Raw genomic sequence first — 26,323 nt, 5'->3', positions numbered from 1 at the left:
GGGATGGTATTCCATGTGTGGCGAGGTGGCGATGGGAATGAATAGGGGCAGACAGTGTAAATTGTGTGCATGGGTATATATGTATGTGTCTGTGTGTATATATATGTGTACATTGAGATGTATAGGTATGTATATTTGCGTGTGTGTGTGTACATTGTGTATGGGGGTGGGTTGTGCCTTTTCTTTCGTCTGTTTCCTTGCGCTACCTCGCAAACGCGGGAGACAGTGACAAAGCAAAATAAATAAAAAATATATATATATATATATCCCTGGGGATAGGGGAGAAAGAATACTTCCTATGTATTCCTTGCATTTCGTAGAAGGCGACTAAAAGGCGAGGGAGCGGGTGGCTGGAAATCCTCCCCTCTCGTTTTTTTCAGTTTTCCAAAAGAAGGAACAGAGAAGGGGGCTAGGTGAGGATATTCCCTCATAGGCCCAGTCCTTTGTTCTCAATGCTACCTCGCTAATGCGGGAAATGGCGAATAGTTTGAAAGAAAAAAGAAAGATATATATATATATATATATATATATATATATATATATATATATCTTCTTTCTTTCGTACTGTTCGCCATTTCCCGCGATAGCGAGGTAGCATTAAGAACAGAGGACTGGGCCTATGAGGGAATATCCTCACCTAGCCCCCTTCTCTATTCCTTCTTTTGGAAAACTGAAAAAAACGAGAGGGGAGGATTTCCAGCCACCCGCTCCCTCCCCTTTTAGTCGCCTTCTACGACACGCAGGGAATACGTGGGAAGTATTCTTTCTCCCCCATCCCCAGGGATGATATATATATATATATATATATATATATATATATATATATATATATATATATATATATATTTTTTTTTTTTTTTTTTTTTTTTTTTTTGCCGCTGTCTCCCACGTCTGCGAGGCAGCGCAAGGAAACAGACGAAAGAAATGGCTCAACCCACCCGCACACACATGCACACACATAGGTCCACACACGCAAAATATACATACCTACACAGCTTTCCATGGTTTACCCCAGACGCTTCACATGCCCCGATTCAATCCACTGACAGCACGTCAACCCCAGTATACCACATCGCTCCAATTCACTCTATTTCTTGCCCTCCTTTCACCTTCCTGCATGTTCAGGCCCCGATCACACAAAATCTTTTTCACTCCATCTTTCCACCTCCAACTTGGGGCAGCTACCTTGCCCCATATATATATATATATATATATATATATATATATATATATATATATATATATATTTTCTTTCTTTCTTTCATACTATTCGCCATTTCCCGCATCAGCGAGGTAGCGTTAAGAACAGAGGATTGGGCCTTAGAGGGAATATCCTCACCTGGCCCCCTTCTCTGTTCCTTCTTTTGGAAAATTAAAAAAAAAACGAGAGGGGAGGATTTCCAGCCACCCGCTCCTCCCCTTTTAGTCGCCTTCTACGACATGCAGGGAATATATATATATATATATATATATATATATATATATATATATATATATATATATGGTTTTGCAGTGGAATTTATTAAAAAAGTGGGTGACTGAATTATTGACTGGTTGGTAAGGTTATTTAATGTATGTATGACTCATGGTGAGGTGCCTGAGGATTGGCGGAATGCGTGCATAGTGCCATTGTACAAAGGCAAAGGGGATAAGAGTGAGTGCTCAAATTACAGAGGTATAAGTTTGCTGAGTATTCCTGGTAAATTATATGGGAGGGTATTGATTGAGAGGGTGAAGGCATGTACAGAGCATCAGATTGGGGAAGAGCAGTGTGGTTTCTGAAGTGGTAGAGGATGTGTGGATCAGGTGTTTGCTTTGAAGAATGTATGTGAGAAATACTAGAAAAGCAAATGGATTTGTATGTAGCATTTATGGCTCTGGAGAAGGCATATGATAGAGTTGATAGAGATGCTCTGTGGAAGGTATTAAGAATATATGGTGTGGGAGGCAAGTTGTTAGAAGCAGTGAAAAGTTTTTATCGAGGATGTAAGGCATGTGTACGTGTAGGAAAAGAGGAAAGTGATTGGTTCTCAGTGAATGTAGGTTTGCGGCAGGGGTGTGTGATGTCTCCATGGTTGTTTAATTTGTTTATGGATAGGGTTGTTAGGGAGGTGAATGCAAGAGTTTTGGAAAGAGGGGCAAGTATGAAGTCTGTTGTGGATGAGAGAGCTTGGGAAGTGAGTCAGTTGTTGTTAGCTGATGATACAGCGCTGGTGGCTGATTCATGTGAGAAACTGCAGAAGCTGGTGACTGAGTTTGGTAAAGTGTGTGAAAGAAGAAAGTTAAGAGTAAATGTGAATAAGAGCAAGGTTATTAGGTACAGTAGGGTTGAGGGTCAAGTCAGTTGGGAGGTAAGTTTGAATGGAGAAAAACTGGAGGAAGTGAAGTGTTTTAGATATCTGGGAGTGGATCTGGCAGCGGATGGAACCATGGAAGCAGAAGTGGATCATAGTGTGGGGGAGGGGGCGAAAATCCTGGGAGCCTTGAAGAATGTGTGGAAGTCGAGAACATTATCTCGGAAAGCAAAAATGGGTATGTTTGAAGGAATAGTGGTTCCAACAATGTTGTATGGTTGCGAGGTGTGGGCTATGGATAGAGTTGTGCACAGGAGGATGGATGTGCTGGAAATGAGATGTTTGAGGACAGTGTGTGGTGTGAGGTGGTTTGATCGAGTAAGTAACGTAAGGGTAAGAGAGATGTGTGGAAATAAAAAGAGCGTGGTTGAGAGAGCAGAAGAGGGTGTTTTGAAATGGTTTGGTCACATGGAGAGAATGAGTGAGGAAAGATTGACCAAGAGGATATATTTGTTGGAGGTGGAGGAAACGAGGAGAAGTGGAAGACCAAATTAGAGGTGGAAAGATGGAGTGAAAAAGATTTTGTGTTATCGGGGCCTGAACATGCATGAGGGTGAAAGGAGGACAAGGAATAGAGTGAATTGGATCGATGTGGTATACCGGGGTAGACGTGCTGTCAGTGGATTGAATCAGGGCATGTGAAGTGTCTGGGGTAAACCATGGAAAGCTGTGTAGGTATGTATATTTGTGTGTGTGGACGTGTATGTGTATACATGTGTATGGGGGTGGGTTGGGCCATTTCTTTCGTCTGTTTCCTTGCGCTACCTCGCAAACGCGGGAGACAGCGACAAAGCAAAAAAATATATATATATATTATCCCTGGGGATAGGGGATTAAGAATACTTCCCACGTATTCCCTGTGTGTCGTAGAAGGCGACTAAAAGGGGAGGGAGCGGGGGGCTGGAAATCCTCCCCTCTTGTTTTTTTTTAATTTTCCAAAAGAAGGAACAGAGGGGGCCAGGTGAGGATATTCCAAAAAAGGCCCAGTCCTCTGTTCTTAACGCTACCTCGCTAACGTGGGAAATGGCGAATAGTTTAAAAGAAAGAAAAAAAAAAATATATATATATATATATATATATATATATATATATATATATATATATATATATATATATATATATATAATCTTTCTTTCATTTAAACTATTTGCCATTTCCCGCGTTAGCGAGGTAGCATTAAGAACAGAGGACTGGGCCTTTTTTGGAATATCCTCACCTGGCCCCCTGTGTTCTTTCTTTTATGCTTTAAGAGTGGACTGAGTGTAATAGAAAAAACACCTAGTAAAGTTTGCATTGTGATCATTACTTGAGTAAGAGATGACCACAAGTATCTCTTTTTGCTTTATATAACAGTTAGTTTGAAAAACTGTAGGCAGGTTTATGTTCATGATTTTATTTTGGTAAAAGGGACTTGGAGTTTAGGGGATCTTATGTTTTATGCCATCGATGCTTTATAGTTTTTAACAGTTCTTTGTAAAGATTGAAATGATTGCTTAACTTTATGATAGGATTAAAGTCTTCAGTTTCTCCAGTTGGACATGAAGAGGAGTGCCTTGTATTCATAATGGTTATAATTGTGTGATAGTTATAACCAGTGCCTCTAAGATTCCAGTGTTGGTGATACAGAGATTTTCTAAATGCATCTTTAATGTTGTTGTGCCAACCAGTTATATTCTAATAAACTATGAGGGCATTAATATGTGCTTCACTTAAAGTTTGGGTGACTTAAAGTATGGTGCACATGATTAGGACAGAAAAAAAGCTCTTCAAATTTTTCCCCCAATAATGTAATGAAATGATTACAAACAAGTGGGCTGACATACCTTACTTTTGATGACCATGGTATAGTACTTTATATGACCATGGTATAGCACTAAAGTTAATATATTTATCGCCTGATGGATTTGTTGAAGGTGGAGGTAAAGAAGGGTAAACCTCATGATACAGATTCATTAAATGACTTATCCATATTTGTTGTAACTGGTTGCATACTTATCTGTTTGAATGTACACATATTTACAGTTCTGCGTATGTTTATGTATGTAATCATACTTCAGAATTTTTACCAAAGAGTGGTAGTCTCTGAAGAAATCTCCTATAGTGATCAAAGTGGTACTGATTAGCCAAACCAGTGTCACAATGTTGATGGGAAGTTTAAACAAAGCCCATGAACACTGACACTCATGTTAAATCTGGGAGGCTGCTACACAAGTCCTCACGTGATGACTTACAGAGTTAGGAGGCTGAACTTTTCTCTGACCATAAAGTTCCTGAAATAAGTCTAGAAATGGGTGTGATGGTGTCTGAAATTCTAACTATGGGGAGAAGTCTTTATATTGACTCATTTGTACTTTGTAGTGCAGATAGAATGTTAAAAATCTTTGTTTTAGAAATCATAAACTATCAAACCCATCATCCATGTCATTAGCTCCAGCCAGTTTGATGTAAGAGCTGCCAGAGTTCCCTGCTTTGTTTGCCATACACTGCCAAAGCCCTTGCTTAGTCATTCTTTCCTCCTTCTGAATGTATGGCAGTAAAGCTATATTTTTTCTCAGTTATTTGTGTGATTTTTGATGGGATATGAAGTGTCTGAGGGATATTGTTTGGCACCATGTATGTACCTGTGTTGAGTGCGAACCTTTACCTTAGTCTGTGTGATACTTTTTGGGAGTAGAAACAAGGCAGGATTTTGGGTAAGTAGTGTACAATGATTTCATTAAATGTATATTTAAAGCTTTATGTAATATGATGGCTGTTACTGTACTCCACCTGCTTGTAATTACAACACATAGGAAAAGTTACCTTGGGCAAGGTTGCATTATCATTATCAGTGGAGGAAGAGGAGTGCATTCTCTTCAAGAACTTCTCTCTGCAAAAGAATCTGTCATTTCCCTGCTTCTGATTGGTGCTCTATAAGAAATGTCCTTGGATTGTCTTATTAAAGTATAGTAAGATATAGTAGTATATATTTACATATATTACAAACAGGTGACATTTAGAACTAACCTTAGGAGTAGAATGTTTTCTGTTAAGGTTACAGTATGTTCAGACTACAACCTAAGGCTCACATTTCTAAAATCCATGAAATTCCACTTTGCATGATCCCCAGGGTTATATAATAGATCAAAGTCTGCACTCCTCTGATAGTTGAGTATATTTTGCACAAGCGCCATTTTTGATGCTTCTGTGTTGGTTTTCGTATTTCACATGCGTGTTAGAAATGATAAGTCTTTGATATTATATTATAAATTTGGAAGTTATCTTTTCAGATTTGTATGAGGCTTTTTGGGGATTATCTCTGAAATTCTATACAAAGCTGACTTTTGATGGCATAGTCTTCGGCAGCATTAGTATATATGTTGAGGAGTTTTTTTTTATGCTGTGAACAAGAATTTTAGGATTAATCTATATATATCATTTCTTTACACAAAGAGAGCATGGAATTGGTTGAATATCTAATGAATGAATCAGATAGTGATGTAAGAGTAATGAACACTTTTTATTATGCCGTTGTATATAAGATGCATGTAGAATGAGAGGTCTCACAGGGATTAAATATTGAATTGCTCTTCTTAATATTGTCTGATATTAGGGATTTTTGTTCTTTACCCATATGTTAAGGTGTATTTAAAGTTTACATTGGTGAGGTAGATTGTATAAAACTAGGAGTTTGCACAAGGTCGATGCTACTATTTTGTAATTCTTTCTCTTCTTTAGCTCCGTGGCTACACCAAGAGCAGGCATTACTATGTAAGTTAGTGACTGGCTTTGAGGTGTGTTTTTGGCATTTGCCTGATGCTTGTGTTGCTTTGGAAAACTCTTGCGATGCTGCGACTTTATATGAGCTATTGATCTTGTTGCTTTATTAAACTCTTTGTTTGTGTGAATCTTAATGAACCAAGTACAAACTGGTATTTTTAAACTGATGATTGATGTTTAAAGTTGTAGTGGTTGAACTTTTCATATTCCTGCTCTCATTAATGAAATTGAGACAGACATTAGTTTAATTCAGCCAATACCTCTGTCTTCTTTTAAAGGGATAAAAGTCAGATTACCTTGGTTGTATCAACTTTTTCTGATTTAAGGATAGTCCAGTTGATTAGAATCTTTAGAAAAAACTATGTAGCTTTTGTTGCAGATGCATTTTTTCATTAACTCTTTATTTGTTGTGAGACTGCACATAGAAATGACAGAATGCCAACTGATTTATCTGCATAGTGCAGCATAAATGCATTATTGCATCTTGCCATTAGAGAATCAGCAAGGCTAAAAAGACAGTATAGTATTAATTGTCAACACAGGATTTACATTGTTCCAACATTTTCATCCATATATACGTAATTGTATCTGTAGCATAAACATATATATTTAGTACAGTAGAGAGAGATTTTGATACTGTGTGCGTGATGAACATGCAGGAAATTCTCGTAAAGATAGCCTTTGATACTGATCAGATGTGTACAGTAAGAAGTTTTGCATGATTAATTGCTTTTTGATGTATCATCATGTGCAGTGAGGCATCGTGTTAAATGCAGTCTTATAATTTCATGGTCACTACTTTGGTGTGCTCTGCTGATATCCAGTCTCTCTTATCAGAAGTTTGAGTATAGAATTGTAGCTTGGCCTGATGTTTTTGAAAATATGTAATTAATGTGCTGAAAATTGATTTCCTGGAAAAAAGGTGATTCCTTTTCAAATGTATTGTGAATTGAATATCACAATATTCAGTTTTCAGGCAGTATTTAGTATTGTAAGATGGAATGACATAATATCAGATAACGTAATTGTCGTAATTTGAGTTTTATGTTTTTTTCAATTTCTTCCTGTTTATACAGAAATATTATTTGATAGAATAAACAGTTTGGTCTGTATATCACAAGTGAAGGAAAGCATTTTTGTGTTCATTGTATTACAAGAACATTAAAAAAGTTTCATATTATTATTTTTTTTATTTTAGTTTTTATTATTATTATTATTTTGCTTTGACGCTGTCTCCCGCGTTTGAGAGGTAGCGCAAGGAAACAGACAAAAGAAATGGCCCAACCCACCCCCATACACAATGTATATACATACACGTCCACCGACACAAATATACATACCCATACATCTCAATGTAAACATATATATACACACACAGACGCCTACATATATACACATGCACACAATTCACACTGTCTGCCTTTATTCATTCCCATCGCCACCTCGCCACACATGGAATAACATCCCCCACCCCCCTTGTGTGTGAGGTAGCGCTAGGAAAAGACAACAAAGGCCCCATTCGTTCACACTCAGTCTCTAGCTGTCATGCAATAATGCCCAAAACCACAGCTCCCTTTCCACATCCAGGCCCCACAGAACTTTTCATGGTTTACCCCAGACGCTTCTCATGCCCCGATTCAATCCACTGACAGCACGTCGACCCCGGTATACCACATCGATCCAATTCACTCTATTCCTTGCCCGCCTTTCACCCTCCTGCTTGTTCAGGCCCCGATCACTCAAAATCTTTTTCACTCCATCTTTCCACCTCCAATTTGGTCTCCCACTTCTCCTCGTTCCCTCCACCTCCGACACATATATCCTCTTTGTCAATCTTTCCTCACTCATTCTCTCCATGTGCCCAAACCATTTCAAAACACCCTCTTCTGCTCTCTCAACCATGCCCTTTTTATTTCCACACATCTCTCTTACCCTTACATTACGTACTCGATCAAACCACCTCACACCACACATTGTCCTCAAACATCTCATTTCCAGCACATCCACCCTCCTGCGCACAACTCTATCCATAGCCCACGCCTCGCAACCATACAACATTGTTGGAACCACTATTCCTTCAAACATGCCCATTTTTGCTTTCCGAGATAATGTTCTCGACTTCCACACATTCTTCAAGGCTCCCAGGATTTTCGCCCCCTCCCCCACCCTATGATTCACTTCCGCTTCCATGGTTACGTCCGCTGCCAGATCCACTCCCAGATATCTAAAACACTTTGGTTCCTGCAGTTTTTCTCCATTCAAACTTGCCTCCCAATTAACTTGACCCTCAACCCTACTGTACCTAATAACCTTGCTCTTATTCACATTTACTCTTAACTTTCTTCTTTCACACACTTTACCAAACTCAGTCACCAGCTTCTGCAGTTTCTCACATGAATCAGCCACCAGCGCTGTATTATCAGTGAACAACAACTGACTCACTTCCCAAGCTCTCTCATCCCCAACAGACTTCATACTTGCCCCTCTTTCCAAAACTCTTGCATTCACCTCCCTAACAAGCCCATCCATAAACAAATTAAACAACCATGGAGACATCACACACCCCTGCCGCAAACTTACATTCACTGAGAACCAATCACTTTCTTCTCTTCCTACACGTGCACATGCCTTACATCCTCGATAAAAACTTTTCACTGCTTCTAACAACTTGCCTCCCGCACCATATATTCTTAGTACCTTCCACAGAGCATCTCTATCAACTCTATCATATGCCTTCTCCAGATCCATAAATGCTACATACAAATCCATTTGCTTTTCTAAGTATTTCTCACATACATTCTTCAAAGCAGACACCTGATCCACACATCCTCTACCACTTCTGAAACCACACTGCTCTTCCCCAATCTGATGCTCTGTACATGCCTTCACCCTCTCAATCAATACCCTCCCATATAATTTACCAGGAATACTCAACAAACTTATACCTCTGTAATTTGAGCACTCACTCTTATCCCCTTTGCCTTTGTACAATGGCACTATGCATGCATTCCGCCAATCCTCAGGCACCTCACCAATCATACATACATTAAATATTTAACTTTCTAAAATGGGAAACAGAAGAAGGAGTCACGCGGGGAGTGCTCATCCTCCTCGAAGGCTCAGACTGGGGTGTCTAAATGTGTGTGGATGTAACCAAGATGTGGAAAAAGGAGAGATAGGTAGTATGTTTGAGGGAAGGAACTTGGATGTTTTGGCTCTGAGTGAAACGAAGCTCAAGGGTAAAGGGGAAGAGTGGTTTGGGAACGTCTTGGGAGTAAAGTCAGGGGTTAGTGAGAGGACAAGAGCAAGGGAAGGAGTAGCAGTACTCCTGAAACAGGAGTTGTGGGAGTATGTGATAGAATGTAAGAAAGTAAATTCTCGATTAATATGGGTAAAACTGAAAGTTGATGGAGAGAGATGGGTGATTATTGGTGCATATGCACCTTGGCATGAGAAGAAAGATCATGAGAGGCAAGTGTTTTGGGAGCAGCCGAATGAGTGTGTTAGTGGTTTTGATGCATGAGACCGGGTTATAGTGATTGGTGATTTGAATGCAAAGGTGAGTAATGTGGCTGTTGAGGGAATAATTGGTATACATGGGGTGTTCAGTGTTGTAAATGGAATTGGTGAAGAGCTTGTAGATTTATGTGCTGAAAAAGGACTGGTGATTGGGAATACCTGGTTTAAAAAGCGAGATATACATAAGTATACGTATGTAAGTAGGAGAGATGGCCAGAGAGCGTTATTGGATTATGTGTTAATTGACAGGCGCGCGAAAGAGACTTTTGGATGTTAATGTGCTGAGAGGTGCAACTGGAGGGATGTCTGATCTTTATCTTGTGGAGGCTAAGGTGAAGATTTGTATGGGTTTTCAGAAAAGAAGAGTGAATGTTGAGGTTAAGAGGGTGGTGAGAGTAAGTGAGCTTGGGAAGGAGACTTGTGTGAGGAAGTACCAGGAGAGACTGAGTACAGAATGGAAAAAGGTGAGAACAATGGAAGTAAGGGGAGTGGGGGAGGAATGGGATGTATTTAGGGAATCAGTGATGGATTGCGCAAAAGATGCTTGTGGCATGAGAAGAGTGGGAGGTGGGTTGATTAGAAAGGGTAGTGAGTGGTGGGATGAAGAAATAAGATTATTAGTGAAAGAGAAGAGAGAGGCATTTGGACGATTTTTGCTGGGAAAAAATGCAATTGAGTGGGAGATGTATAAAAGAAAGAGACAGGAGGTCAAGAGAAAGGTGCAAGAGGTGAAAAAGAGGGCAAATGAGAGTTGGGGTGAGAGAGTATCATTAAATTTTAGGGAGAATAAAAAGATGTTCTGGAAGGAGGTAAATAAAGTGCGTAAGACAAGGGAGCAAATGGGAACTTCAGTGAAGGGCGCAAATGGGGAGGTGATAACAAGTAGTAGTGATGTGAGAAGGAGATGGAGTGAGTATTTTGAAGGTTTGTTGAATGTGTTTGATGATAGAGAGGCAGATATAGGGTGTTTTGGTCGAGGTGGTGTGCAAAGTGAGAGGGTTAGGGAAAATGATTTGGTAAACAGACAAGAGGTAGTAAAAGCTTTGCGGAAGGTGAAAGCCGGCAAGGCAGCAGGTTTGGATGGTATTGCAGTGGAATTTATTAAAAAAGGGGGTGACTGTATTATTGACTGGTTGGTAAGGTTATTTAATGTATGTATGACTCATTGTGAGGTGCCTGAGGATTGGCGGAATGCGTGCATAGTGCCATTGTACAAAGGCAAAGGGGATAAGAGTGAGTGCTCAAATTACAGAGGTATAAGTTTGTTGAGTATTCCTGGTAAATTATATGGGAGGGTATTGATTGAGAGGGTGAAGGCATGTACAGAGCATCAGATTGGGGAAGAGCAGTGTGGTTTCAGAAGTGGTAGAGGATGTGTGGATCAGGTGTTTGCTTTGAAGAATGTATGTGAGAAATACTTAGAAAAGCGAATGGATTTGTATGTAGCATTTATGGATCTGGAGAAGGCATATGATAGAGTTGATAGAGATGCTCTGTGGAAGGTATTAAGAATATATGGTGTGGGAGGCAAGTTGTTAGAAGCAGTGAAAAGTTTTTATCGGGGATGTAAGGCATGTGTACGTGTAGGAAGAGAGGAAAGTGATTGGTTCTCAGTGAATGTAAGTTTGCGGCAGGGGTGTGTGATGTCTCCATGGTTGTTTAATTTGTTTATGGATGGGGTTGTTAGGGAGGTGAATGCAAGAGTTTTGGAAAGAGGGGCAAGTATGAAGTCTGTTGGGGATGAGAGAGCTTGGGAAGTGAGTCACTTGTTGTTAGCTGATGATACAGCGCTGGTGGCTGATTCATGTGAGAAACTGCAGAAGCTGGTGACTGAGTTTGGTAAAGTGTGTGAAAGAAGAAAGTTAAGAGTAAATGTGAATAAGAGCAAGGTAATTAGGTACAGTAGGGGTGAGGGTCAAGTCAACTGGGAGGTAAGTTTGAATGGAGAAAAACTGGAGGAAGTAAAGTGTTTTAGATATCTGGGAGTGGATCTGGCAGCGGATGGAACCATGGAAGCGGAAGTGAATCATAGGGTGGGGGAGGGGGCGAAAATCCTGGGAGCCTTGAAGAATTGTGGAAGTTGAGAACATTATGTCGGAAAGCAAAAATGGGTATGTTTGAAGGAATAGTGGTTCCAACAATGTTGTATGGTTGTGAGGTGTGCGCTATGGATAGAGTTGTGCGCAGGAGGATGGATGTGCTGGAAATGAGATGTTTGAGGACAATGTGTGGTGTGAGGTGGTTTGATCGAGTAAGTAACGTAAGGGTAAGAGAGATGTGTGGAAATAAAAAGAGCGTGGTTGAGAGAGCAGAAGAGGGTGTTTTGAAATGGTTTGGGCACATGGAGAGAATGAGTGAGGAAAGATTGACCAAGAGGATATATGTGTCGGAGGTGGAGGGAACGAGGAGAAGTGGGAGACCAAATTGGAGGTGGAAAGATGGAGTGAAAAAGATTTTGTGTGATCGGGGCCTGAACATGCAGGAGGGTGAAAGGAGGGCAAGGAATAGAGTGAATTGGATCGATGTGGTATACCGGGGTTGACGTGCTGTCAGTGGATTGAATCAGGGCATGTGAAGTGTCTGGGGTAAACCATAGAAAGCTGTGTAGGTATGTATATTTGCGTGTGTGGACGTATGTATAGAGATGTGTATGGGGTGGGTTGGGCCATTTCTTTCGTCCGTTTCCTTGCGCTACCTCGCAAATGCGGGAGACAGCGACAAAGCAAAAAAAGAAAAAAAAAATTAAATATTATTTTATTATTTTATTATTTTGCTTTTATATTCAGTTTTTTTCATACGTGGTTCATTCTGTCAAGTGATTTACCATTACAGCTGCCATTCAGGCGACTTATCTCAGGTTTTCATTTCCATAACATTTATTTAGTTTATTTGATTTCATCTCAGAAATTTTCATACTCATTGTTAGTTGGATTTACTGGCATTATTGTTTGTACACGTGTAGATAAAATTGATAGAAAAAATTGTCATGAATGTTTGAAATATTGATAGATTGCAGTAATTGTCATAGAAAATATTTCTTGAAGCTTATGCTGGCATTTCACATTCTGCCAATTACTTATGCTGGCAGTATAACATTTACTGAATAAACATTTGATACCAGTCTGACTGCGTGCTGATGTTTTACATGCACATAATCTGGAAAAGCACTGTCTCCATATATATATCATGCATTACCTTCCCCTGCGTGTGGGAATGGGGTACATGATATGGATATATAAGCATCCTTGTAATTTGCAGTGTTTATGATAAGAATGTGAGATTATTCAGTAAATGCTATATTACTGAATGCTTCCTCTTTCTCTCCTTATTCTTCTAAAGCATTACATACCAAGCACTCAGATACAGGGTTACCAGGACACCAGATATTTCATTAAAAATCAACATAGCAGTTATCATATTTCACTTGGTTTTGGCCTACCCAGGTATTTGAGTCATTTGAAAATCATTTTCATTATTCCTGAATTGTAAGCAAATATGAAATTTTATTGAGGCACTGTAGCTGTTTGGATCATTAATTAAATCTGGGCTTAATGTTTTGGCTGCTTTTTAAAAGCTAATTAGATAACTGCTAAGTGTATCCTTAGCATGGTTAGTGGAACTCAGGCTATATCAGTGCAGTTCCAGGATGATCATGTACATCCTAATGATTCAGGAGGATTCATTGGTAAAAAATAATGACAAAGGGAGTCACTTTACTGCATGTGAGATTAAGATATGCATGTAAGTTTGTGTTTGTAAATATTGTGCAAGAGAGAATGCTCAAATGTGTGTGCTTTGAATTGTTAAATGTCACCATAAGTATTCCTCACATAAAAAATTGCTTTATTCCTTTTTCCTGACATCTCTTGGAAATTTTCCTTTAATTGATATGGTCATGGATTATGTAAGTAAATCTTTATGCCATATAGGAAACTCATTAGATATTAGACACTAATGCTGTTCACCATATTGCACTATCATCTTAGTATTATGTTGTGTTCTGTCAACAGCCAACATGTTTGGGAATAGTGGCCTGGGTACATATGGGGCTGCTGCTGCTGGGATCCCAGGATGGGGAGGTATGCCCCCAGGCTTCCCACCGACTAGCTCTGCTGCAGGCTTGGCCAGTTTGGCAGCTGCACAACAAGCGCAGCAAGCTGCAGCACTGGCCAGTCTTGGACCAGCAGCAGGTATGTCTATATCAAATCATGATTTTATGAATGGGGAAAGGTATCTTTTGAGTTCGTTTATGTACAGTATCTTCAACTGTTGAACAATTGGTTATTGTTGGTAAGTAAGACTACGTCCATAAAAATGCTTGGTTTGAGATAGATTGCAGAATGGGTAGAGCATCTCTCTTTGTATATAAATATCTCTCAGTTTTTAGTTAAAGCTAAGTATATCAATACCCTTAAGTATACTTATAAAAGATTTTCATGAAAACTTGTATTATAGAGGGACAGTTTGAGTGTTGAAGAGTATATTTTTTTTGTATAATTTTCATTGTGATTACTGAAACATTCTTATTTTTTTATGATACATAAATGATATCTTGAAAGGTATTTACAGGTTGTGTTTATTCATTCAACTAAACTCAAAAAAATGTTAAGTGTAAATCTGATCAGTTTGCTTTCTGGTAACTATTCATACTACAGTATATAATTTTTTCTTCTCTACTTGTGTTATTGATTCTTTAGTCAGGCTATTCAACATTTGTACAGCTGAATATAAGGAGCCTAAGGAGTACCAGAATGCATTGATAGCACTTTTATGTAAGGGCAAGGGGGACAGAAGTGAATGCTTGACAGGCCTAAGGCTGTATTAAGTATACATGGTAAGATGTATGGTAGAGAGGTGATTAAGAGGATGAGGTAGTTTGACATGTACAGAATATCTGACTGGGGAGGAACAGGATGGTCTCAGGAAGGGTAGAGGATGTTTCGGACCAATTGTCTGTCATGAAGAATTAGTGAGAAACAGTAGGCAAAGTGAGTTAATTGTGTATGTAATTTGGGGATCTAAAGAGAGTGTATGATAAGGATAATGCAGAAATCTTGAGGAGGATGCTTCAGATTTGATGGAGTAAATGGAAAGTTACTAAATGCCATGATGAGTTTTTACTTGGAGAATAAGGCATGTGTGTGAGCAGGAAGGGAGGAGGGTATTCAGTGAAGGTAGATCTACCGCAGGGATGTGTGATGTCACCATAGTCATTTAATTTGTGTACAGATGGGATGCTGAGGTGAAAGCAAGGGTCTTTTAGAGAGTGGCAGGTCTACAGTGTGTTAAGGTGGTTGTGGAGGTATGAGAGGAGAATCTTTTGATTTCTGCAGATGTAATGTATCTGGTGATCTGGTGGTAGACTCCAGAAACTATAGAATCTTATGATAGTTTAGGTGGGAGTGTGAAAAGAGCAAGTTGAGAGTAACAAAAAAGCAAGATAATGAGATGCAATGAGGCTGATAGAAGATGGCTCGAGTGTAAGTTTGAAAGGATTTGACCTGGAGGATACATGGAAGTGGATATGGCAGCAAATGGAACCAAGAGTGTTGAAATGAGTTATAGAGCAGGAGAAAGGGCTGAGGCCCTGGATTTGTTAAGAAAGATATGGGAGGAGCTGTCACTGTTTGGGCAATGATAGATGTATTTAATAGTGTATAACAGTTCAGATGTTGTTGTATAGATGCAAGTCCTGGGCACTGAACACAAAAGAAAGGACGAGGATAGACATGGGTGTATTGAAAATTTACTGTTTGAGGATATTTGGTGTCATACAGCATATGGTATGATCATTTAAGTGACACTGTAAGAGAGGTCCTGGTAGCAAGTGCAGTGTTGTTGGGAGGGCTGATCAGGTTGTGTTGAAATGTTGACATACAGTGATGATGAATAAAGACAGATTTACTAAGACAATCTACTTGTCAGAAGTGTAAGGAGGAAAGGAGAGGGAGAGACCAAGAAGGCAATAGAGGGATTTGAGTGAAGGAGTATCTGTGGGATGTCAGGATGTTAACATTCAAGTAGAGAACAGGCATGCATAGGATAGAATGAATTGGATCACTGTGTAAATAGAGGGTGACATGCTGTTATTGGGCTGAACCAGGGCATATTAAGTGGCCTAGGTAAACCATGGAATCACCCGTGAGGTTTGGCTGTTAATGTTAGGCTGTAGCTTCAGTACATTAAACATGACAGCTAGATTGTAGATATGTGCTGATGAAGCTATTGTTTATATGTTTGTGACTTTAATTCATAAGTTAGATGTGGTTAAGTGTAAAATGTAAACTGTGTTTGAAAACAGAATTTATATTATACTATCAAGCATGGTGTGTTGGTTATTTTATTTAAATGAGAGGTGTTTGAAAACAGAATTTATATTATACTATTAAGCATGGTGTGTTGGTTATTTTATTTAAATGAGAGGCAGTCATATGCCAGATATGTATTTACTCTTAAGTTTTACATTTGTAAGCTTTTTTAGAAATAGGCATCTTAAGAGCTGTTATGTATTTTCTTTCATTGTGACTGGTAACTGTTCGTTATAAGAGTAACAAAGAATCTACTGTAAGAGCAAATCATTTACTTGTGCAGTAATTGTAATATCCTAGAAGTGTCTTGTAAAGTGTTCAAAACTGTGAAAGAACATAATCTTTTATACTTTTAGAATTTCTCTGTGCAATGTTTTGTTTTAATGTCTGTCTCTGTATTTTAAGCTGCTTACCAGGACAGAGCAGTAGGAGGTGAGAAGTTCAGTGTAGAGATATTTCAAGTATATTGGTTTTAGTATTGGCTTAATTTCCTTATATATCACTGCATGGGATGCTATTTATGGTCTATTGTGAAGCTATATACTTAAACCTGTAAACCTGTTCATTTATTTCATAGTGGGAACTCATGATAGGTTGTGTCAAGCTGGATGTTGTTTATTTTTGCTAATAGGATTGAATAAGGACATTGACTTTGTATTGGTATTTTTTTTTTTTTTTATTATACTGTGTCGCTGTCTCCCGCGTTTGCGAGGTAGCGAAAGGAAACAGACGAAAGAAATGGCCCAACCCCCCCCATACACATGTATATACATACGTCCACACACGCAAATATACATACCTACACAGCTTTCCATGGTTTACCCCAGACGCTTCACATGCCTTGATTCAATCCACTGACAGCACGTCAACCCCGGTATACCACATCGCTCCAATTCACTCTATTCCTTACCCTCCTTTCACCCTCCTGCATGTTCAGGCCCCGATCACACAAAATCTTTTTCACTCCATCCTTCCACCTCCAATTTGGTCTCCCTCTTCTCCTTGTTCCCTCCACCTCCGACACATATATCCTCTTGGTCAATCTTTCCTCACTCATCCTCTCCATGTGCCCAAACCACTTCAAAACACCCGCTTCTGCTCTCTCAACCACGCTCTTTTTATTTCCACACATCTCTCTTACCCTTACGTTACTCACTCGATCAAACCACCTCACACCACACATTGTCCTCAAACATCTCATTTCCAGCACATCCATCCTCCTGCGCACAACTCTATCCATAGCCCACGCCTCGCAACCATACAACATTGTTGGAACCACTATTCCTTCAAACATACCCATTTTTGCTTTCCGAGATAATGTTCTCGACTTCCACACATTCTTCAAGGCCCCAGAATTTTCGCCCCCTCCCCCACCCTATGATCCACTTCCGCTTCCAATGGTTCCATCCGCTGCCAGATCCACTCCCAGATATCTAAAACACTTCACTTCCTCCAGTTTTTCTCCATTCAAACTCACCTCCCAATTGACTTGACCCTCAACCCTACTGTACCTAATAACCTTGCTCTTATTCACATTTACTCTTAACTTTCTTCTTCCACACACTTTACCAAACTCAGTCACCAGCTTCTGCAGTTTCTCACATGAATCAGCCACCAGCGCTGTATCATCAGCGAACAACAACTGACTCACTTCCCAAGCTCTCTCATACCCAACAGACTTCATACTTGCCCCTCTTTCCAAAACTCTTGCATTTACCTCCCTAACAACCCCATCCATAAACAAATTAAACAACCATGGAGACATCACACACCCCTGCCGCAAACCTACATTCACTGAGAACCAATCACTTTCCTCTCTTCCTACACGTACACATGCCTTACATCCTCGATAAAAACTTTTCACTGCTTCTAACAACTTTCCTCCCACACCATATATTCTTAATACCTTCCACAGAGCATCTCTATCAACTCTATCATATGCCTTCTCCAGATCCATAAATGCTACATACAAATCCATTTGCTTTTCTAAGTATTTCTCACATACATTCTTCAAAGCAAACACCTGATCCACACATCCTCTACCACTTCTGAAACCACACTGCTCTTCCCCAATCTGATGCTCTGTACATGCCTTCACCCTCTCAATCAATACCCTCCCATATAATTTACCAGGAATACTCAACAAACTTATACCTCTGTAATTTGAGCACTCACTCTTATCCCCTTTGCCTTTGTACAATGGCACTATGCACGCATTCCGCCAATCCTCAGGCACCTAACCATGAGTCATACATACATTAAATAACCTTACCAACCAGTCAACAATACAGTCACCCCCTTTTTTAATAAATTCCACTGCAATACCATCCAAACCTGCTGCCTTGCCGGCTTTCATCTTCCGCAAAGCTTTCACTACCTCTTCTCTGTTTACCAAATCATTTTCCCTAACCCTCTCACTTTGCACACCACCTCGACCAAAACACCCTATATCTGCCACTCTATCATCAAACACATTCAACAAACCTTCAAAATACTCACTCCATCTCCTTCTCACATCACCACTACTTGTTTTCACCTCCCCATTTGCGCCCTTCACTGAAGTTCCCATTTGCTCCCTTGTCTTACGCACTTTATTTACCTCCTTCCAGAACATCTTTTTATTCTCCCTAAAATTTAATGATACTCTCTCACCCCAACTCTCATTTGCCCTTTTTTTCACCTCTTGCACCTTTCTCTTGACCTCCTGTCTCTTTCTTTTATACATCTTCCACTCAATTGCATTTTTTCCCTGCAAAAATTGTCCAAATGCCTCTCTCTTCTCTTTCACTAATACTCTTACTTCTTCATCCCACCACTCACTACCCTTTCTAATCAACCCACCTCCCACTCTTCTCATGCCACAAGCATCTTTTGCGCAATCCATCACTGATTCCCTAAATACATCCCATTCCTCCCCCACTCCCCTTACTTCCATTGTTCTCACCTTTTTCCATTCTGTACTCAGTCTCTCCTGGTACTTCCTCACACAGGTCTCCTTCTCAAGCTCACTTACTCTCACCATCCTCTTCACCCCAACATTCACTCTTCTTTTCTGAAAACCCATACAAATCTTCACCTTAGCCTCCACAAGATAATGATCAGACATCCCTCCAGTTGCACCTCTCAGCACATTAACATCCAAAAGTCTCTCTTTCGCACGCCTGTCAATTAACACGTAATCCAATAACGCTCTCTGGCCATCTCTCCTACTTACATAGGTATACTTATGTATATCTCGCTTTTTAAACCAGGTATTCCCAATCATCAGTCCTTTTTCAGCACATAAATCAACAAGCTCTTCACCATTTCCATTTACAACACTGAACACCCCATGTATACCAATTATTCCCTCAACTGCCACATTACTCACCTTTGCATTCAAATCACCCATTACTCTAACCCGGTCTCGTGCATCAAAACCACTAACACACTCATTCAGCTGCTCCCAAAACACTTGCCTCTCTTGATCTTTCTTCTCATGCCCAGGTGCATATGCACCAATAATCACCCACCTCTCTCCATCAACTTTCAGTTTTACCCATATTAATCGAGAATTTACTTTCTTACACTCTATCACATACTCCCACAACTCCTGTTTCAGGAGTATTGCTACTCCTTCCCTTGCTCTTGTCCTCTCACTAACCCCTGACTTTACTCCCCAGACATTCCCAAACCACTCTTCCCCTTTACCCTTGAGCTTCGTTTCACTCAGAGCCAAAACATCCAGGTTCCTTTCCTCAAACATACTACCTGTCTCTCCTTTTTTCACATCTTGGTTACATCCACACACATTTAGGCACCCCACTCTGAGCCTTCGAGGAGGATGAGCATTGTATTGGTATATAATTGAATTTAAGACCTTTGCATTTGGTTTGCCTCATTAGGCATTACTCTTCATTTTTTGATTGCAATTAGTCTTTGTTTTATATTTTTACGGTATTTCCTCGAGTGTTCTTGTTTTACACTGATTTGATTTAGATAGGTAAAGAAATTGCTCTGTCTTTGGATATAGTCTTAAGTTAGAACTCAGCTGCAAAGATATAAAGTTTTTCTTCATTCCTAGAGTGATGCTATGTGGTGATGGCACAATGTTTGCAGATCCTGAAATAATCTCATCTCTAAGGTCATTGTTTCTTTCCAGAATGCTCTTCTCTGGTTCTTTTCTTATTTGCTTGTCCAGTTATTAATTTTCAGGAACATAATAAATTTTCATTCAAATCTGAAACAAAATACAAGATGCTTTTAAGATATTTTTGTCATAGGACAAATGCTGGGTTGATTATATTGACATTAACTTTGTGTAAATGGGCACATAAATGTAACTTTTGGTTGTATTATGGAAAGTGAAACATAAGGGTGAAATGCTAAGATAAGTTTTCCCATCAAATCTGTTTTAGTGAAGACAAACAAACTGTTTTCAACTGCATACAGTTAGCTTTCCCATCAAACCTGCCATAATGAAGACAAATATGATGTTTGCAACTGCATACAAAATAATTTAAAAAGATCAAACAATCCTAACAGCACACACCTTGGAAATTGGTGCTCAGTGGTTGCCTCATATTCATGTCATGTGGAATGACATGGATATATCTTTTAATGATTTTTATTGTTTGCTGATTTCATTGCACTACATATCACTCACTGAATCATTTCTGGACACCATGTACAAATTAAGTACCATATCAGTATACATGCATCTTATTGTAAGCATTAGCAAAGAGTCCCAACAGTAGTGTTAACCTTCTGGCCATGACTTACAATTTGATTCATAATGCACAACTTTTACTGTTTGTGAAATACAGCTAAAGCTCAAACAGCTGTGAAAAGGTAGTTTGAATATCCTGTATGATTTGCCAACCTTCCCCCAACCAACAGGGTCCCAGAAATGCTGCCCCCACATTGTGTTTGTTTTAAACCTCACACAAACAGTGGTTCACCACTTCTTCACACACCTACACTGATTCATTCACCTATCTCTTAGCTTTTCACTTGTTTTCATCATTATTCGTGTAAGTAATGGACATTTTATTTTGAAGATTTTTTTTTTTTTTTTTTTTGCATTGTCGCTGTCTCCTGCGTTTGCAAGGTAGCGCAAGGAAACAGACGAAAGAAATGGCCCAACCCACCCCCATACACAATGTATATACATACACGTCCACACACGCAAATATACATACCTATACATCTCAATGTACACATATATATATGCACACAGACACATACATATATACCCATGCACACAGTTCACACTGCCTTTATTCATTCCCATCGCCACCTCGCCACACATGGAATACCATCTCCCTCCCCCCTCATGTTTGTGAGGTAGCACTAGGAAAAGACAACAAAGGCCCCATTCGTTCACACTCAGTCTCTAGCTGTCATGCAATAATGCCCGAAACCATAGCTCCCTTTCCACATCCAGGCCCCACACAGCTTTCCATGGTTTACCCCAGACGCTTCACATGCCTTGATTCAATCCACTGACAGCACGTCAACCCCGGTATACCACATCGCTCCAATTCACTCTATTCCTTACCCTCCTTTCACCCTCCTGCATGTTCAGGCCCCGATCACACAAAATCTTTTTCACTCCATCCTTCCACCTCCAATTTGGTCTCCCTCTTCTCCTTGTTCCCTCCACCTCCGACACATATATCCTCTTGGTCAATCTTTCCTCACTCATCCTCTCCATGTGCCCAAACCACTTCAAAACACCCGCTTCTGCTCTCTCAACCACGCTCTTTTTATTTCCACACATCTCTCTTACCCTTACGTTACTCACTCGATCAAACCACCTCACACCACACATTGTCCTCAAACATCTCATTTCCAGCACATCCATCCTCCTGCGCACAACTCTATCCATAGCCCACGCCTCGCAACCATACAACATTGTTGGAACCACTATTCCTTCAAACATACCCATTTTTGCTTTCCGAGATAATGTTCTCGACTTCCACACATTCTTCAAGGCTCCCAGAATTTTCGCCCCCTCCCCCACCCTATGATCCACTTCCGCTTCCAATGGTTCCATCCGCTGCCAGATCCACTCCCAGATATCTAAAACACTTCACTTCCTCCAGTTTTTCTCCATTCAAACTCACCTCCCAATTGACTTGACCCTCAACCCTACTGTACCTAATAACCTTGCTCTTATTCACATTTACTCTTAACTTTCTTCTTCCACACACTTTACCAAACTCAGTCACCAGCTTCTGCAGTTTCTCACATGAATCAGCCACCAGCGCTGTATCATCAGCGAACAACAACTGACTCACTTCCCAAGCTCTCTCATACCCAACAGACTTCATACTTGCCCCTCTTTCCAAAACTCTTGCATTTACCTCCCTAACAACCCCATCCATAAACAAATTAAACAACCATGGAGACATCACACACCCCTGCCGCAAACCTACATTCACTGAGAACCAATCACTTTCCTCTCTTCCTACACGTACACATGCCTTACATCCTCGATAAAAACTTTTCACTGCTTCTAACAACTTTCCTCCCACACCATATATTCTTAATACCTTCCACAGAGCATCTCTATCAACTCTATCATATGCCTTCTCCAGATCCATAAATGCTACATACAAATCCATTTGCTTTTCTAAGTATTTCTCACATACATTCTTCAAAGCAAACACCTGATCCACACATCCTCTACCACTTCTGAAACCACACTGCTCTTCCCCAATCTGATGCTCTGTACATGCCTTCACCCTCTCAATCAATACCCTCCCATATAATTTACCAGGAATACTCAACAAACTTATACCTCTGTAATTTGAGCACTCACTCTTATCCCCTTTGCCTTTGTACAATGGCACTATGCACGCATTCCGCCAATCCTCAGGCACCTAACCATGAGTCATACATACATTAAATAACCTTACCAACCAGTCAACAATACAGTCACCCCCTTTTTTAATAAATTCCACTGCAATACCATCCAAACCTGCTGCCTTGCCGGCTTTCATCTTCCGCAAAGCTTTCACTACCTCTTCTCTGTTTACCAAATCATTTTCCCTAACCCTCTCACTTTGCACACCACCTCGACCAAAACACCCTATATCTGCCACTCTATCATCAAACACATTCAACAAACCTTCAAAATACTCACTCCATCTCCTTCTCACATCACCACTACTTGTTTTCACCTCCCCATTTGCGCCCTTCACTGAAGTTCCCATTTGCTCCCTTGTCTTACGCACTTTATTTACCTCCTTCCAGAACATCTTTTTATTCTCCCTAAAATTTAATGATACTCTCTCACCCCAACTCTCATTTGCCCTTTTTTTCACCTCTTGCACCTTTCTCTTGACCTCCTGTCTCTTTCTTTTATACATCTTCCACTCAATTGCATTTTTTCCCTGCAAAAATTGTCCAAATGCCTCTCTCTTCTCTTTCACTAATACTCTTACTTCTTCATCCCACCACTCACTACCCTTTCTAATCAACCCACCTCCCACTCTTCTCATGCCACAAGCATCTTTTGCACAATCCATCACTGATTCCCTAAATACATCCCATTCCTCCCCCACTCCCCTTACTTCCATTGTTCTCACCTTTTTCCATTCTGTACTCAGTCTCTCCTGGTACTTCCTCACACAGGTCTCCTTCTCAAGCTCACTTACTCTCACCATCCTCTTCACCCCAACATTCACTCTTCTTTTCTGAAAACCCATACAAATCTTCACCTTAGCCTCCACAAGATAATGATCAGACATCCCTCCAGTTGCACCTCTCAGCACATTAACATCCAAAAGTCTCTCTTTCGCACGCCTGTCAATTAACACGTAATCCAATAACGCTCTCTGGCCATCTCTCCTACTTACATAGGTATACTTATGTATATCTCGCTTTTTAAACCAGGTATTCCCAATCATCAGTCCTTTTTCAGCACATAAATCAACAAGCTCTTCACCATTTCCATTTACAACACTGAACACCCCATGTATACCAATTATTCCCTCAACTGCCACATTACTCACCTTTGCATTCAAATCACCCATTACTCTAACCCGGTCTCGTGCATCAAAACCACTAACACACTCATTCAGCTGCTCCCAAAACACTTGCCTCTCTTGATCTTTCTTCTCATGCCCAGGTGCATATGCACCAATAATCACCCACCTCTCTCCATCAACTTTCAGTTTTACCCATATTAATCGAGAATTTACTTTCTTACACTCTATCACATACTCCCACAACTCCTGTTTCAGGAGTATTGCTACTCCTTCCCTTGCTCTTGTCCTCTCACTAACCCCTGACTTTACTCCCCAGACATTCCCAAACCACTCTTCCCCTTTACCCTTGAGCTTCGTTTCACTCAGAGCCAAAACATCCAGGTTCCTTTCCTCAAACATACTACCTGTCTCTCCTTTTTTCACATCTTGGTTACATCCACACACATTTAGGCACCCCACTCTGAGCCTTCGAGGAGGATGAGCATTGTATTGGTATATAATTGAATTTAAGACCTTTGCATTTGGTTTGCCTCATTAGGCATTACTCTTCATTTTTTGATTGCAATTAGTCTTTGTTTTATATTTTTACGGTATTTCCTCGAGTGTTCTTGTTTTACACTGATTTGATTTAGATAGGTAAAGAAATTGCTCTGTCTTTGGATATAGTCTTAAGTTAGAACTCAGCTGCAAAGATATAAAGTTTTTCTTCATTCCTAGAGTGATGCTATGTGGTGATGGCACAATGTTTGCAGATCCTGAAATAATCTCATCTCTAAGGTCATTGTTTCTTTCCAGAATGCTCTTCTCTGGTTCTTTTCTTATTTGCTTGTCCAGTTATTAATTTTCAGGAACATAATAAATTTTCATTCAAATCTGAAACAAAATACAAGATGCTTTTAAGATATTTTTGTCATAGGACAAATGCTGGGTTGATTATATTGACATTAACTTTGTGTAAATGGGCACATAAATGTCACTTTTGGTTATATTATGGAAAGTGAAACATAAGGGTGAAATGCTAAGATAAGTTTTCCCATCAAATCTGTTTTAGTGAAGACAAACAAACTGTTTTCAACTGCATACAGTTAGCTTTCCCATCAAACCTGCCATAATGAAGACAAATATGATGTTTGCAACTGCATACAAAATAATTTAAAAAGATCAAACAATCCTAACAGCACACACCTTGGAAATTGGTGCTCAGTGGTTGCCTCATATTCATGTCATGTGGAATGACATGGATATATCTTTTAATGATTTTTATTGTTTGCTGATTTCATTGCACTACATATCACTCACTGAATCATTTCTGGACACCATGTACAAATTAAGTACCATATCAGTATACATGCATCTTATTGTAAGCATTAGCAAAGGGTCCCAACAGTAGTGTTAACCTTCTGGCCATGACTTACAATTTGATTCATAATGCACAACTTTTACTGTTTGTGAAATACAGCTAAAGCTCAAACAGCTGTGAAAAGGTAGTTTGAATATCCTGTATGATTTGCCAACCTTCCCCCAACCAACAGGGTCCCAGAAATGCTGCCCCCACATTGTTTGTTTTAAACCTCACACAAACAGTGGTTCACCACTTCTTCACACACCTACACTGATTCATTCACCTATCTCTTAGCTTTTCACTTGTTTTCATCATTATTCGTGTAAGTAATGGACATTTTATTTTGAAGATTTTTTTTTTTTTTTTTTTTTGCATTGTCGCTGTCTCCTGCGTTTGCGAGGTAGCGCAAGGAAACAGACGAAAGAAATGGCCCAACCCACCCCCATACACAATGTATATACATACACGTCCACACACGCAAATATACATACCTATACATCTCAATGTACACATATATATACACACACAGACACATACATATATACCCATGCACACAGTTCACACTGCCTTTATTCATTCCCATCGCCACCTCGCCACACATGGAATACCATCTCCCTCCCCCCTCATGTTTGTGAGGTAGCACTAGGAAAAGACAACAAAGGCCCCATTCGTTCACACTCAGTCTCTAGCTGTCATGCAATAATGCCCGAAACCATAGCTCCCTTTCCACATCCAGGCCCCACACAACTTTCCATGGTTTACCCCAGACGCTTCACATGCCCTGATTCAATCCACTGACAGCACGTCAACCCCGGTATACCACATTGATCCAATTCACTCTATTCCTTACCCGCCTTTCACCCTCCTGCATGTTCAGGCCCCGATCACACAAAATCTTTTTCACTCCATCTTTCCACCTCCAATTTGGTCTTCCACTTCTCCTCGTTCCCTCCACCTCCGACACATATATCCTCTTGGTCAATCTTTCCTCACTCATTCTCTCCATGTGCCCAAACCATTTCAAAACACCCTCTTCTGCTCTCTCAAACATCTCATTTCCAGCAC

General features: G+C 40.0%; 1 protein-coding gene across 33 annotated transcripts in view; it reads left to right on the top strand.

Moving 5' to 3' along the window:
- The window catches only part of tou (bromodomain adjacent to zinc finger domain 2B toutatis), a 1,094,933-nt gene that overhangs the window by 502,208 nt on the left and 566,402 nt on the right, over positions 1-26,323 (top strand). For 24 of the 33 annotated variants that reach the window (XM_071667361.1, XM_071667362.1, XM_071667359.1 and 21 more), the window contains 3 exons: positions 6,072-6,104; positions 13,643-13,822; positions 16,346-16,372. In XM_071667361.1, the coding sequence (XP_071523462.1) occupies positions 6,072-6,104; positions 13,643-13,822; positions 16,346-16,372 (240 nt within the window). The remainder of the gene's footprint in view (positions 1-6,071; positions 6,105-13,642; positions 13,823-16,345; positions 16,373-26,323) is intronic. The other 9 variants (XM_071667356.1, XM_071667383.1, XM_071667382.1 and 6 more) reach the window with 2 other exon arrangements.

The sequence above is a fragment of the Panulirus ornatus genome, chromosome 12 (assembly GCF_036320965.1).
Source record: "Panulirus ornatus isolate Po-2019 chromosome 12, ASM3632096v1, whole genome shotgun sequence".
NCBI lineage: Eukaryota > Metazoa > Arthropoda > Malacostraca > Decapoda > Palinuridae > Panulirus > Panulirus ornatus.
Note: the sequence above shows the minus strand (reverse complement) of the source record. Positions and strands in the feature narration are given on the sequence as shown.